General features: G+C 31.6%; 1 protein-coding gene across 1 annotated transcript; it reads right to left on the bottom strand.

Annotated features, from left to right (window-relative positions):
• Positions 1–519: 519 nt before the first annotated feature.
• Positions 520–2,127, bottom strand: LOC113851849. Its single transcript, XM_027482205.1, has 2 exons — positions 1,771–2,127; positions 520–705 (listed from the first exon to the last, which is right to left on the bottom strand). The coding sequence occupies exons 1-2, from the start codon at positions 2,125–2,127 to the stop codon at positions 520–522; spliced, it is 543 nt and encodes a 180-aa protein (XP_027338006.1).
• Between the last annotated feature and the right edge of the window lie 11,124 nt (positions 2,128–13,251).

Raw genomic sequence — 13,251 nt, 5'->3', positions numbered from 1 at the left:
AATTGATTGAATTTCACTAGTTTACACTTTCCTCTTGATTAAAATCTGAAAATTGACAAACTTTCCCCCAATTTACTTGCTTTAAAATATATGTTCACACTTGTTCGATGTATGTTCCCAACCAAAAATTCCTTGGAGACAACCTAGGACAACACTCTAGTACTGCATTTATTTCTTTGCATATTTGATGAAGATTAACGACAATCTTTTTCATGACGAATAGCTAAAATCGTTTCATCATCCAACAAAACATGGTTGGCGACTAATCAATCTATTCCCAAAATCACGTCTAATTAGGAAAGAGGCAAACATATTAAGTCTACCTCAAAGTCCCTACTAAGCACCATCACAGAACACCCTAGACACACCCACGATGTTACGACCGGTTTACCCATAGGGGTAGTCACCACAACATTGCACGACAATTCAGTCTATGAAAATGAATGAGTGCATAGCACCCGAGTCAAACAATACATCTAGCAATCTGCCCTTAATAACACATTTACCTCTGATCAGCTCCTAAGACTGTGAAGCCTCTGCCCCACTCATGGCAAAGACCTTCCCCGAAATGCTCGGCTTTGGCCCCATGCTTCCTCTCGACTCAGGTCTATGGCTGGTACTCACACTGCCGCTCGTCTTAGGAGCAGCCCAGCAAACATTTGCAGTGTGTCCCAGTTTTCCATAGTTACCATAGTTGGTCTGTGGCTATGGGCTGTCCCTCAGCATGTGTGGACCTTGAGGCAATTTAATCGATGAAATAAGGTAAGGGGTTGAGAAAATCAAAGGAGAAATGAAGAGAAAGGGTAGGAAATGTGTTTCCCGAACCCTAAACCCCTTAAATACCCCAAGAGTCGCGATATTCTTGCTATAGCGAAAATGAGACAAAACTGCACTTAATTTTTTGCATAATCTTGCTACAGCGAGACCTCAGCATATGTGGACCTAATTCAATTATTAATTCAATCGAATAACCTAATTGAATAGAATTATGAATTAAATCAAATAATCATTTAACCTAATTCGTATTAATTATCAAATTAGAGCATCAATCGAGTCCTAATTTAAAATTTAACAACAGAAAAGTCAATCATGATCGCAATAAACAATTCTGAGATTAGAGAGAAAAAGAGAACAAACTCAGAGCAATTAGCGCAAATACAGTGTTTAGATTCTACGGATTAAACTAGAGGTTTAGCCTTCCATCAAAATGCTTAATCCATGCAAGAATGAGAAAAGAACGAGAGAGTTTGAGAGAAAGTAAAAACAAGGATTCTTATTTCGGCCTAGTCTTAAAAGCTCAAAGTGTCTAATCACCTCCTCTAATTCAAAACCTTATTAGTCTATTTATAGGTTTTGATGAGGGTAAATTAAGTGGCTAAAATGTGGGCCTCAATAATATCTAAAGTTCAAATACAATTATTAAATAACAAGGGTCCAAATGCAATCCCGCAACAACATTCAGCAAATCTGCCTCAACTTCAAAAAATCATAAAAAATTGAAAACAAGGGTTCATATATGCATTTTGAAGCCCTGGATGTGTAGAATCCAATGCAACTAGAATTAGCCCAAAAATGATATCTGTAGAAAAAGTTATGGCCAAAAGAGTAGTCAGAGGTTAGAATAACCAAAAATACAGAATTCAAGCATTTATTTGTAATAGGCCCAATTTATTCAAATAAGAAGAAAATGGTAAAAACTATAAAATAAAGCATATGAAAAGTGTTTATGAATCAAAATAAAACATTAAATGTAAACATAAAATATGTTACATCAGGACCTCCACACCTGAAGCATCTTATTGCCCCTCTGAAAGAGCCAGAACCAAAGCCACTACTGTTGCTTCTCTCCTGTGATAAGGTCTCTTTGGACTTAGAATGGCTGGAGCTCGAGTATGGCCCCTTAAAGAACTTAGGGGTTCTTTTGTCTTGGCTCATCGGACCACTCCCTCTGGTGTCAAATTGACTACATAAATCTTCCTCTCCATCCTCGTGCTGGTAGTAAGGCCAGTACATCATCAGCTCTTGGAATTTGGCTGCATATTCCTCCACAGTCATATTTCCTTGCTTTAAGTCAAGGAATTCCCAAGCCTTTTGCTTCTTAAGATCCCGAGGAAAATAGTTTCCCATGAAGCTCGTCTTGAACGCCTCCTACTGAATGTAAACACCTTCTTGTGGCAGATTCTAACTGGCAAACCTCCATGAGTCCTTTGCCTTTCCACATAGCATGTATGTGGCGGAGGTCACCTTGTGCTCTTCCCTGCACCCTATAACATGGAAGACATTTTCCACATCCATCACCCACCTTTGGGCTCCCTCAGGGTCGAACTTTCCCTCAAACTTCGGAGGGTTATACCTAGCAAAGGTGGACAGCCCTTTATACTCTGTTGGCTCTCTATCTTAGTTATGCACCAGTGCCTCTAGAACTTGACTCATCTGCTCTAGAAGGTAATTGGTGATACTCACTCCTCTACCTCTACCAACCATTTCTAATCTAATCTACCAAACAAATTCAACAATCCACAAATTATCAGGTCAGATCAACAACAACACTCACAATTCAGGTAAACAAGAATATATCCACATATAGCTTGGATGCATTAGCCCCAATACCCCAGTCCGATTTGGATGAACTACTCTGATACCAAAATTGTAACACCTTAATTTATTTTTAAAGTGAGATATTTTCGCAAGTAAAAAGAGGATAATAAAAATTTCATTTCAAATGACTTTGAGTATAATGTTTCAATAAAGTATTTCAAAATAAGTGATGGGTTACAAATTTGAATCAAAATAAATGCTACAGGACCTATTTAATACATCACAAATTTCAAAATAGTTTTCTAAGTCCTATAGCAGTATCATGCATCCCATTCACTGAGCTTGACATTGATCGTCTTGGTCGCCTAAAAAATAAATTTAAGGGTGAGTCTTCTACACTATCACACACACAAACATGGAGACTCGCCTTGCCCATTTCATAACAACCACTAATATGATAAAATCACACTTTAACAGCATTAATATATTCTTTCTAACAATATACACACATATTTGCATATCAACTCATACACAGATTTATTCACTGTAGCTTCAATCATTTAAGACACACACTGCACTCACTGCATGTTAGCCACACTCACTGTGGCACTATGATCACAGTTTCCTGATGCCCTTAACCTCAGAGACTTACTCAGTTTCACACCATGGATGATTGTTAATTAGCCCCTGCCTCACTGATACAATGATGCAGTCACAGGCCCCATAGCAAAGGTATTGGTCAGAGGTTGAGTCAAGAGAAGAGAGTGTGGCCTATGGTGCACCCATGCTCAGGATTGGTGTCACCACCACTCTTTTTTCTCCAAAGTATTTCTACCGCTCCTATTTTTCACACCCGTAGTGTATCGCTGTAACCATCCATAGTTTTCAACCATTTCAAACACAATCACAATCACAATCAACATGTCATTCTCACACATTTACCCACATTCTCAATCGTATCACATAATCATCTTCACACACGGCATGTATGCACACATTCAATCACATTATACTCAAACACATAATTTCCATCACAAATCTATTGCAAGTCTCATCATTTTCATCACACACATTACTCAATATCTACCACATTATGTTCCACACAAAATCTCTGTCAAAACACACATTTGCCTATGTTCTATCTTAACCAAATTTTGATATCTCATAACATAAACAAAATTTAAGCACAAGGAGATAAGGTAGAGTCCCCCTTACCTCAGAATGAAGACCCATAATGAAATCAATGATAAAAATGCTCTCTACACAGATATTCGTCCTAAATACATGAAAAATTCCATGAGAAATCAAGAAGAATGAAGAGAGGGTGAAAACGAAAACCCTAAATCATAAAACTTATCTCCAAATGCCCCAAACACAATCAAAATCTTCAATCTAGGGTGCAAACGATCTTGGAGGCAATTTAATCGGTGAAATAGGGTGAGGGGTTGAGAAAATCAAAGGAGAAATGAAGAGAAAGGGTAGGAAATGTGTTTCCCGAACCCTAAACCCCTTACATACCCCAAGAGTCGTGATATTCTCGCTATAAGAAAATATGAGACAAAATTGCACTTAATTTTTTGCATAATCTTGCTAACAGCGAGACCCTCTCGCTGCAGCGAGGCTAACCCAGAAAACTATCCTCCTTTATGTTGCCTTCTCGCTACAGTGATGAGCCTCTCGCTACAGCGTGAATATACCAAAGACACTCACATTACTTACACCATTCTCGCTACAGTGAGAGACAAATGAACTTGCCCAAGTTCTTCTCGCTACAGCGAGAATGCCCTTACAGTTCAACGTCAACCTATATTCCAATCAACTTCAGCCCAACCACAAGTCAAAATTTGCATTTAAATCACTACATATATACACATAAACATGTACTTATTCACACCATTATTCATAAATCAAAATGCATATCCAATTAATAATGACATACATTTACTTATATTAATAATCCAAATATTATTACAAAATTCAAGGTGTTACAGCTCTCGCTGTAGCTAGAATGATAGACAACATATGTAAATTTTGTCTAATTTTTTCAGTACAACAAGAGAAGAGCTCGTTGTAGCGAGAATATCGCAAGTGAAGAAGTATTTAAGGATTTTTAACTTAGAAAACTTGGATTACAATCCATGTTTTTTACCTCTCCCCTGTTTTCTCTGCTCTCTAACCATCTCTTCTAAAAAATCCCTACTAAACTTTGACTTTCCTCCAAATTCAGGCTTGGAAGTTCACCTAACAAACTCCAAGTTCTTGTAGCTTAGTTCTCTTATTTTTGTTTGTTTTCTATGTTTTCCTTTTCTCAAAATGCTCTCTTTTGTGATATCTAGGAAAAGTTAAGACCTTTCAGTGAAACCCCTCATAAATCTTCATTCAAAACTTTGTTTCAAGGTAAGGAGGGCTCTACTTTGCCATTTTAAGCATAATAAATATTTTGTACCCATGAGAGTACTTTGTGCATGTGTTCTTGTATGATTTTTATGATTGAATGACATTGGATTGTTGTAAAAGTATGTTTGGTTGATTTTTGGTATTAATGATATATTTTGATAGTATAAGCGTTAGGAACTTAGTTTGAAAATGCTTTACTAAGCACGATCTTTTACTTTAGTAGTGAGTTCGGTACAAAAAGGAGTATGAGATAAGTGTAAAAAGCTGAATGGATCTAGTGTGAATAGTTACAGAGATACATTTAGGGTATAAAGTCCAGAGATGATGGGAAATCTGGGAGAAATGTAGGGTGATGAGCGACATTCGCGAATGTGTACATACTCTTTTTGAGAGCAAATGTGCTACATGGCCTCACACTCATTTGTTGACTAGACTTCTTACTGTACCTTTGCTAAGAGGCCTGTTATTTTATACGTTGTATTCATATGCATGGACTAATTGGTGACTATTTACCTAGTAGTGTAAGACCTCAAGAACTGTTAGAGGCATCGTATATCTGTGATCACAGTGCACTAGGTGTGCATATATGAAAGAGAGGAATATAATAACTTGTTATGGAATATATGCATATGTGATACCTTGTTTTGAGATCGATATTATTATGTTCCCTTATGTTCCATGATTATGATTGTGTTGTGATGTTGGTCTTTAAAATAGTATTATGTTTAAATGATAAGATAAATGTTCATTCTTACTAAATATTTTAGGAAACCAGGATGACAACACATCAGGAAAGAACTAGGCTAATAGACAATTCTGTACACAATAGACTAAACTATGTATTGAATGAGTACCAAAGAATATGCTATTTTGAGTTGGTTGTCCATGTTGATGATGTACCTAGGAATATTATTATGTTAGAGATGAACCTATTTTATAGTATTCCCTTTGATTTCCTTGTAAGTATAATACACCATACTCTATGCATCTATATCTATAGAGGCACAGTTAAGACCCCAGCAGATTTCACATATCTGTTTATATATCATGATTATTACCATCTTGGAAGATCGACTCGAGTTACCGGTGAAAGGGTTAGAAGTATTGAGGTTACGGTCAACTCAAAAGATTTATATCTTGAATCAGATGATGACCTCGATTCTAAGGATTTATAGAGAGATGGCATGGGGATAACTAGTACTGGGACCTCAGTGTTGGGATGTATTTTGAGGCTGCTCCAGGACTCTATCTATTCTATTTATGTAATTATTATTTGAGTCCTATGTATTTTGACAAACAATTTGTAAATTAATATTGTATTTAACATATATAAATGCAGACTTGTACCCATATTTGTAAAATTATTCTAGTTGATTATGATTTTTATTTCAGTGTTAATTAATATTGTATGATCGGTAAATTTTAAACTAATTTTATTCACAAAGAGATATTTTATTTACCTATAATTACAATGCTTGTCATATACCAAAAAGTTCATATTTTATACCAAGTTTGTACAAGTAGAACAAGCAATTTAAGACTAAAATTTTAGGATGTTACAATCCATTTGAGGATTTTAAGTCTACTAATATTGTGATTAATTACATGTGGGCTTTGGATACTTAATAATGATCTATGTGAAATATAGTGTAAGCTTAACCTTTAGACCCATGATGGGAGGTGCTTAAGATTAATAAATAATATGGCTAAGTCTCCTTTGTTATCATAAAAACACATTCTATTGCTCTCTATGTTTGCCTCATTGAGAACTTAGGATTAGGAGAGCGTGATTAGATAACAAAGGTCTTAACTTTTTACTCATGAAAGATTTGTACCTCACGTAAGCTGTTCATGATACAATTCACAATATCTACAATAAGTAAGTGATTTTATAATTAGTATTCTATACTCATTTAAAAGATCCACACAAATTTTATTCTTACATTTGGTGTCAGGTATTATCATTATATGATTTAGGACCCAATTATTTGTTGAATTTAGAACAAATTTTGTGGTGTATATTTTTCATTGTTTCTATAGTTAATGGTTTTCCATTGCCTCTTTTATTCTATTATGTGATGCTACCATCCATGGTCGATTGCATTGATATATATCATATAATTATATATTAAAATGTGAATTATTAATTTTCATTTTAATTCTTAAATTAAATTGTCGACTGCCTATGTCAATTTCGATTTGGATTACACAATGGTTGCGATGCGACTGTTGTAATTGCATTGTTACGTTATTTTGCTATGTGATTCTATTATTGTCTGCAACAAATGTGTTCAAATGTTTTGTAATTTGTTAATTTTGTTCCTATCTGCATATTTTATTATTTGAATCAATCTTCAATTTCATTTTGCTTTAATCTACAATTTCAATTTTGAATTGTGTGCTTCAATATGCAATATGTTGTGCATCAATTTTGTGTTTCAATCTACAATTTCAATTTTCAATTGCATGCTTCAATATGTAATATGTTGTGCAAGTGCATCAATTTTGAATTCTTGAATTTCGCTTCCCGCTCGTGTTTTCTATTTCTGTACAATAACTTTTGTTCTGATGCTATTGTTTTGCTATTACTATTTTTTTATTTATGTTGATATTGTGTTGAACACTTCATGTCACAATGGTACAACGAAAAGGTGTTTAAGAAAAACATCTTCTAGAAATAAAAAATGTTATCTAAAAAAATCAGAGGAGTCACCACCAAAGTTTATTTTAAGAAAATTTTGAAATTTTTTTTAAAACAATATGATCTTTGAAACCAAAAGTGAGTTCATGAGTCATTTATTCGTAGGGAAGGTATTAGCACCCTACAACGTCCGTTTAAAAACGGTTACCTTAAATTAATTATGCAAATTTATTTTAATTTTAAAAAATATTTATTTAACCCTTAAACAATAATTATTTTTATTTTTATTTTAGAAGATGAAAAGTTATTTATTGAAATGTTAATTAATACCTTAAAGAAGGAAAAATTATTTTGAAAGTTGTTTTCGCTTAACGGGTTCGGTTCCTGCTCTTACATATCCCTAGTTGCAATGAAGAACTCAAAACCACATAGTTCTATTATAAAAATCATGAAGTTGATTGATTAAAATTAAGTTTACTAAAAGAAAGTTTAATTTGAGATTAAAATTATTTTGATAAGATTATTATGTTTAGGATATATAATAACGCGGTTATACATGCATCTTATAATAAACAATATAGAAAGCGAAAGGAGATCACACAACTATATTGCAAGTAATTAAAAAATAATTTTATTTGTAAATGAAATATTTGAATTTATATTTGAATTATGATTCATGTTGAAATAGAGTTAAAGATAACTTAAGTTATACATAAATCTCTTATAATTTATTGGACAACCGAAGACAATGTAAATTATACACGGATGTTGTAAAAAATGTATAATAAATTAAAGAAATTAAATTAAGTATTTAGTTATTTAATTAATCAGAGTTAGAAATGTGTCTTAAGAAAATTTAAAATATGAAACTAATTCTATTTAATGAAAGAAATAAATATATTTGAATTGATTAAAGAAAATATTTATTTAATATAAAGATTAAAATTTCATTTGATAAATTTATATTGCAGAGAATCCAAGATAACATTGGTACACAAAAGTCTTTATGATTTAAAGATTATAAAGATAGAGCCACTACACAATAACACTATAAGTCATTGCACTAATATGATAAAAATGTTTTAATTTAATTAAACAAATGAATTATTTTTTATAATATAAAATACAGAAATATTTTTAACTAGATGATACATTTTAATCAAATAAAAAAAATTCATGTAATTGATTAATTTTAAAAGTTAGATTTAATTTTATATAAATTGATTGTGTATAAAACTTAAGGTAACTTTGGTATATATAGGTTTTGACAATTTATAGTGTATAAAAGTAGAGTCGCTATATATTAGCACTATAAATTGTTATGTTAATAGAAAACTTTGATTTAAATTAGTTACTTGATTAGTAAATTAGTAGTTAGAGAGAGAACATGTCTTGATTAATTGTTAAGATAATTATCTAATTAATTAAAGATAAGATATAATAAATTAATATTTTGTAAAGCCAAGGTAACGTAAGTACACTTAGACTTTATCAATTTATAATACATGACGATAGAGAAGCTATATGTTAGTATTATAAATTGATACAATTATATTATTATTTATTCTTTTTAAAAAAATAATTTACTATGCATGAAATAAAAGAAGGTAAATTATAAATATAAAATTAAATCATATCTATTCTACAGTTCTACAATAAATAAAGTAAAAGATAATAATTCTAAAGAACAAATCACTAAGATATAATTAAGACATAAACAATGAAATAACATAAAAAATTATGGAGAGAATTTATCGTTAATGTTAGAGTGAAACAAAATTTACAAATAAAAACACAACTTGAATAAATAAACATGATCATTATTTGGTATAATTTAGGCCACTTGCTACTAAAAAAGAGAAAAGAAATAATTTTTTTGGATTAAAAAGAATTAAAATTTTTATTAAAAAGGGAAAAAAGGTCCAAAAACCAACTTTAGATGTGAGGGGTTGAGTTTTTAGGGCAACAAATCAGTTTTTTTTTTTTTTTTTTTTGGTTAAGAGAGAGGCCGTATAAGGGATGGAGAAGAGTTTGGTAGATGCCATGGTTGAGGTGATAGGTTGAGGTTAAGGGGAAGAAACTTTCATGGTTAACGTGATGGGTTGAGATTGAGGAGCAGAAACTTTCATGGTTGAGGTGATTAGTTGATGTTGAGAAGGAGACACTTTCATGGTTGGAGATATGGATTGAAGGAGAGGAAGAAGAAAAGTGGAGAGAAAATTAGTTGTTCTTGGTTGGAGATGAGTTGAGGGAATGAACTTTCATGGATGATAATAGTAGATCTAGAAAGGAAAAAAATAATGGAGAAAAATGACATTAATGGTGGATTTAAAAGGTAGGGGATGAATAAAAAAAGGTTTTTAAGAGCTTTATTGTATAAAATTACATTCATTGTGTAAATGATCTTGAATATATATGAAAAAAAAATCATAGAATGCATGAAAGACTTACTTGTAATTCTTGACCTCTTTTCTTATTCTCCTTTGCTTCCTCCTTCTCTTCACTTCCTTCTTTTTCTCCTTCTCAAAATGTCTTCTCCAAATTATTTGAATAAGAATTTTTGGTTTTTATGTATAAGGCAAGCATTGCTTTATGGGTTTAATTATTTGCAATGTTTCTTTTTCTAATTTTGAAGTCAAATTTGAATATTTCCCATTTTGTTAAAGCAAACTTTAATTTTCTTAAAATATTTTGTTCTTATTCCTTTTTTATAAAAAATAAATTCAAAATTTTTCTAAAATTTAAATTTAAAAATTTTTAAACAAAAATTAGGTATTAACACTTCCAAAGTTTTGTTGCATTGTCAAATATGTTAGCATGTGAATTAATAGCCAAAAATAATTTTTAAGTTGCAATTGTGGAGGCAAAGGGTCAAATCCATGACCTATCAGTATGATTTTGTTGGAATAACAAATCAATTTAGAACAATAATTATTTTGTGATTACATTATCATTGCTATTTGTACATATTTTGTGGTTATATATAGTTTATGAAATTGTGATTATTATTAATTTTTGATATTGGAAATTTATTGTTGATATTTAGTTATTACTGTTTAAGTGCAAAACATATTTGGAATGCAATTAATGGTTGAAGGACAATCACTAAGAATGCTCTTTGATGCATTTTTCTATTGACTATATCATAATTTAGACAAGAGAAAATTAATTCTTGTACAAAGAATTTTTGTGGATTGTTATAAATAATTACTACCAAAGTGAAACCATTTGTATTGGTTCATAAAGATTTTATTTTATTTTTGTAATTTGAGGAATACTTTTAATTTTTATATGTAATTGTCTGCCCAAAGGAGGTAGTTGTATGTATGGATTGAAGGTTAAAAATAGATGATGTTATTGGAAAATGCATTGGGGTTAAGAGATTTGTTTGCTGCCCAAAGGAGACAATTTTATGAGCTTAGTGTATACTCATTGATTAACCCACCTAAGATATTGACCTGTGTAATGACCTTGATTTGTGTATTCTACCCAAAAGAGAATATGTTATTTTACTAGCCTCATTTGAATAACTTATTTTTTAATGAGTTATATCTTGTCTTATGATATGTTCTAATGCATTCATGTTTTGTCTTGACAATGAATTTTTCTATGAATAATTGTTCTACTTGCATTGAAATCTTGACGAGATCAAACTATGGTAAATGGAAACATAATTTGGAATTCTCATTAGGAATTGCTAATCTCGATTTAGCCTTGTGCGAGAATAAGCATATACTTAATGAGGACAACACACCTGAACAAAAAGAAAACTTGGCTTAGTGCGAGAGGTCTGAAAAGCTGAGTCCAATCGCTATCAAGAGGATTGTTTCTGAATATCTTTTGAGTGGTCTTTCAGAGAAAGGGACAACTAAGGAGTTCCTCATCGCTTTATGAAAGAGGTACCAGGTATCTGATAATGCTGAGTATGGATGTCTAATAAAATAGTTAACAAATATGAGATATGACAATCTTGGAGGAGTGAGGGAGTTTATTATGAAAATGGTTCACATTCAAACCACATTAAAATCTTACCAAATTGACCGTAATGAAAAATTCATTGCATGCCTCAAACTGCCTACTTGCTGATTTCTTCCAAATCAAAATTGCCCATAATACTATTGATTCAAAATGGAGTCTGAATGACCTTATTACCATGTGTGTTGCTGAAAAAGAGAAATTTATGAAAGAAAAGACATAACTTTTCTAATGCTTCTCATAAATATTGAGGTTCAAGAAAACCAGGTAAGAGTCAATGCCATAATGTCAGAGGACCTAAGCCAGTAGTCTTTAATAAGAAGATTTGATACTTCTAGTGTAAAAGAAAGGGGCATACAAAAATTGATTGTAAAAAGTTCTAGCTTGGCTAGAAGATAATAAAAAATGAGGAGGCGATTATTTAGCTTTTGTTTGTTAAGAATCCTATCTAGTTGATGTCCCTATAGGTTTTTGGTGGATTAATAGTGGTTTCACAACACACACTATTGTGTCTTTACAGAGGTTAAAAAATTTGAGGGAGCCTAGTCTGAGGGAAAGTAAGCTCAGGGTAGAAAATCATCTTGAAGTCCTAGTAGAGAAAGTGGGAGATGTCAATTTAGTTTTAAGTTCTGAATTTGAATTGATTTTGAATAATACCTTTTATGAACCCTCTTTTAGAAGAAATTTGATTTATGTTTTTTACTTGGATAAACTTAGTTTTAATTTGACTTTTGGTGATAATAAAATAAGTTTGATGTTAAACACCCAAATTATTGGTTATGAATTTTAGTTGATGGTTTATATAAGATGTCTTTAACTTCTAATAATATTTTTTCATCTTTAGTTGTTGAGAATTCTGTTGCTAAAAGATCTAAGATTGAGAAAAAAAATCCTTAATGTTGTGGTGCAATTGTATAGGTCATATATCTAAGAAAAAGTTTAAAGGTTAAGAAAAATAAGTAATATACCTTCATTGAATTTTAATGATTTAGGACCTTGTGTAAGTTGAATTAGTGAAAAATTTATTAAGACGAACAAAAAGGTACAATTAGAAGTACAAACCTTTTACAGATCATTTACATCGACTTTAGTGAGGCTCTAATTCCTACAATTTGTGGTAATAGACATTTCATCACATTCATTGATGATTTTTCCCTATATGGATATCTTTATTTAATTAAAGAAAAGTCTGAATCACTTGAAAATTTCAAAATATTTAAAACTAAAATAGAAAATCAATTAGGAAAAATGATCAATATTGTAAGCTTGACCTTGGTGGAGAGTATTTTGGTAAATATGGTATTACATATTGGATTATTTACTTTATACTAGCAAGATTTTGGAATAGTTCCACAATATGCCATGCCTGGGAGTCTTAAGCAAAATGGTGTAGCCGAAAGGCATAAAGGACACTTAAATATCTGATGAAAAGCATGATAAGTGAATGTAACTTGCCAAAATTTGTGGGGTGAAGCCTTAAAAATAGTCCTTTACATTCTTAATAGAGATCCTAGTAAATTTGCTCCAAAGTACCTTTTGAACTTTGGACAAGAAGAAAACCAAGCTTAAACCATGTTCAAGTTTCAAGGTGTCTAGCTAAGGTAAAAATTTATAATCCTTTGCACAGAAAAATAAAACCCAAGATGAGTCGTTACTTTTTCATTGGATATCTAGATCACGCTATAGAATAAATTCTTCTG

This window comes from Abrus precatorius, unplaced genomic scaffold, assembly GCF_003935025.1.
Source record: "Abrus precatorius isolate BTA unplaced genomic scaffold, Abrus_2018 Scaffold10, whole genome shotgun sequence".
Lineage (NCBI taxonomy): Eukaryota > Viridiplantae > Streptophyta > Magnoliopsida > Fabales > Fabaceae > Abrus > Abrus precatorius.
Note: the sequence above shows the minus strand (reverse complement) of the source record. Positions and strands in the feature narration are given on the sequence as shown.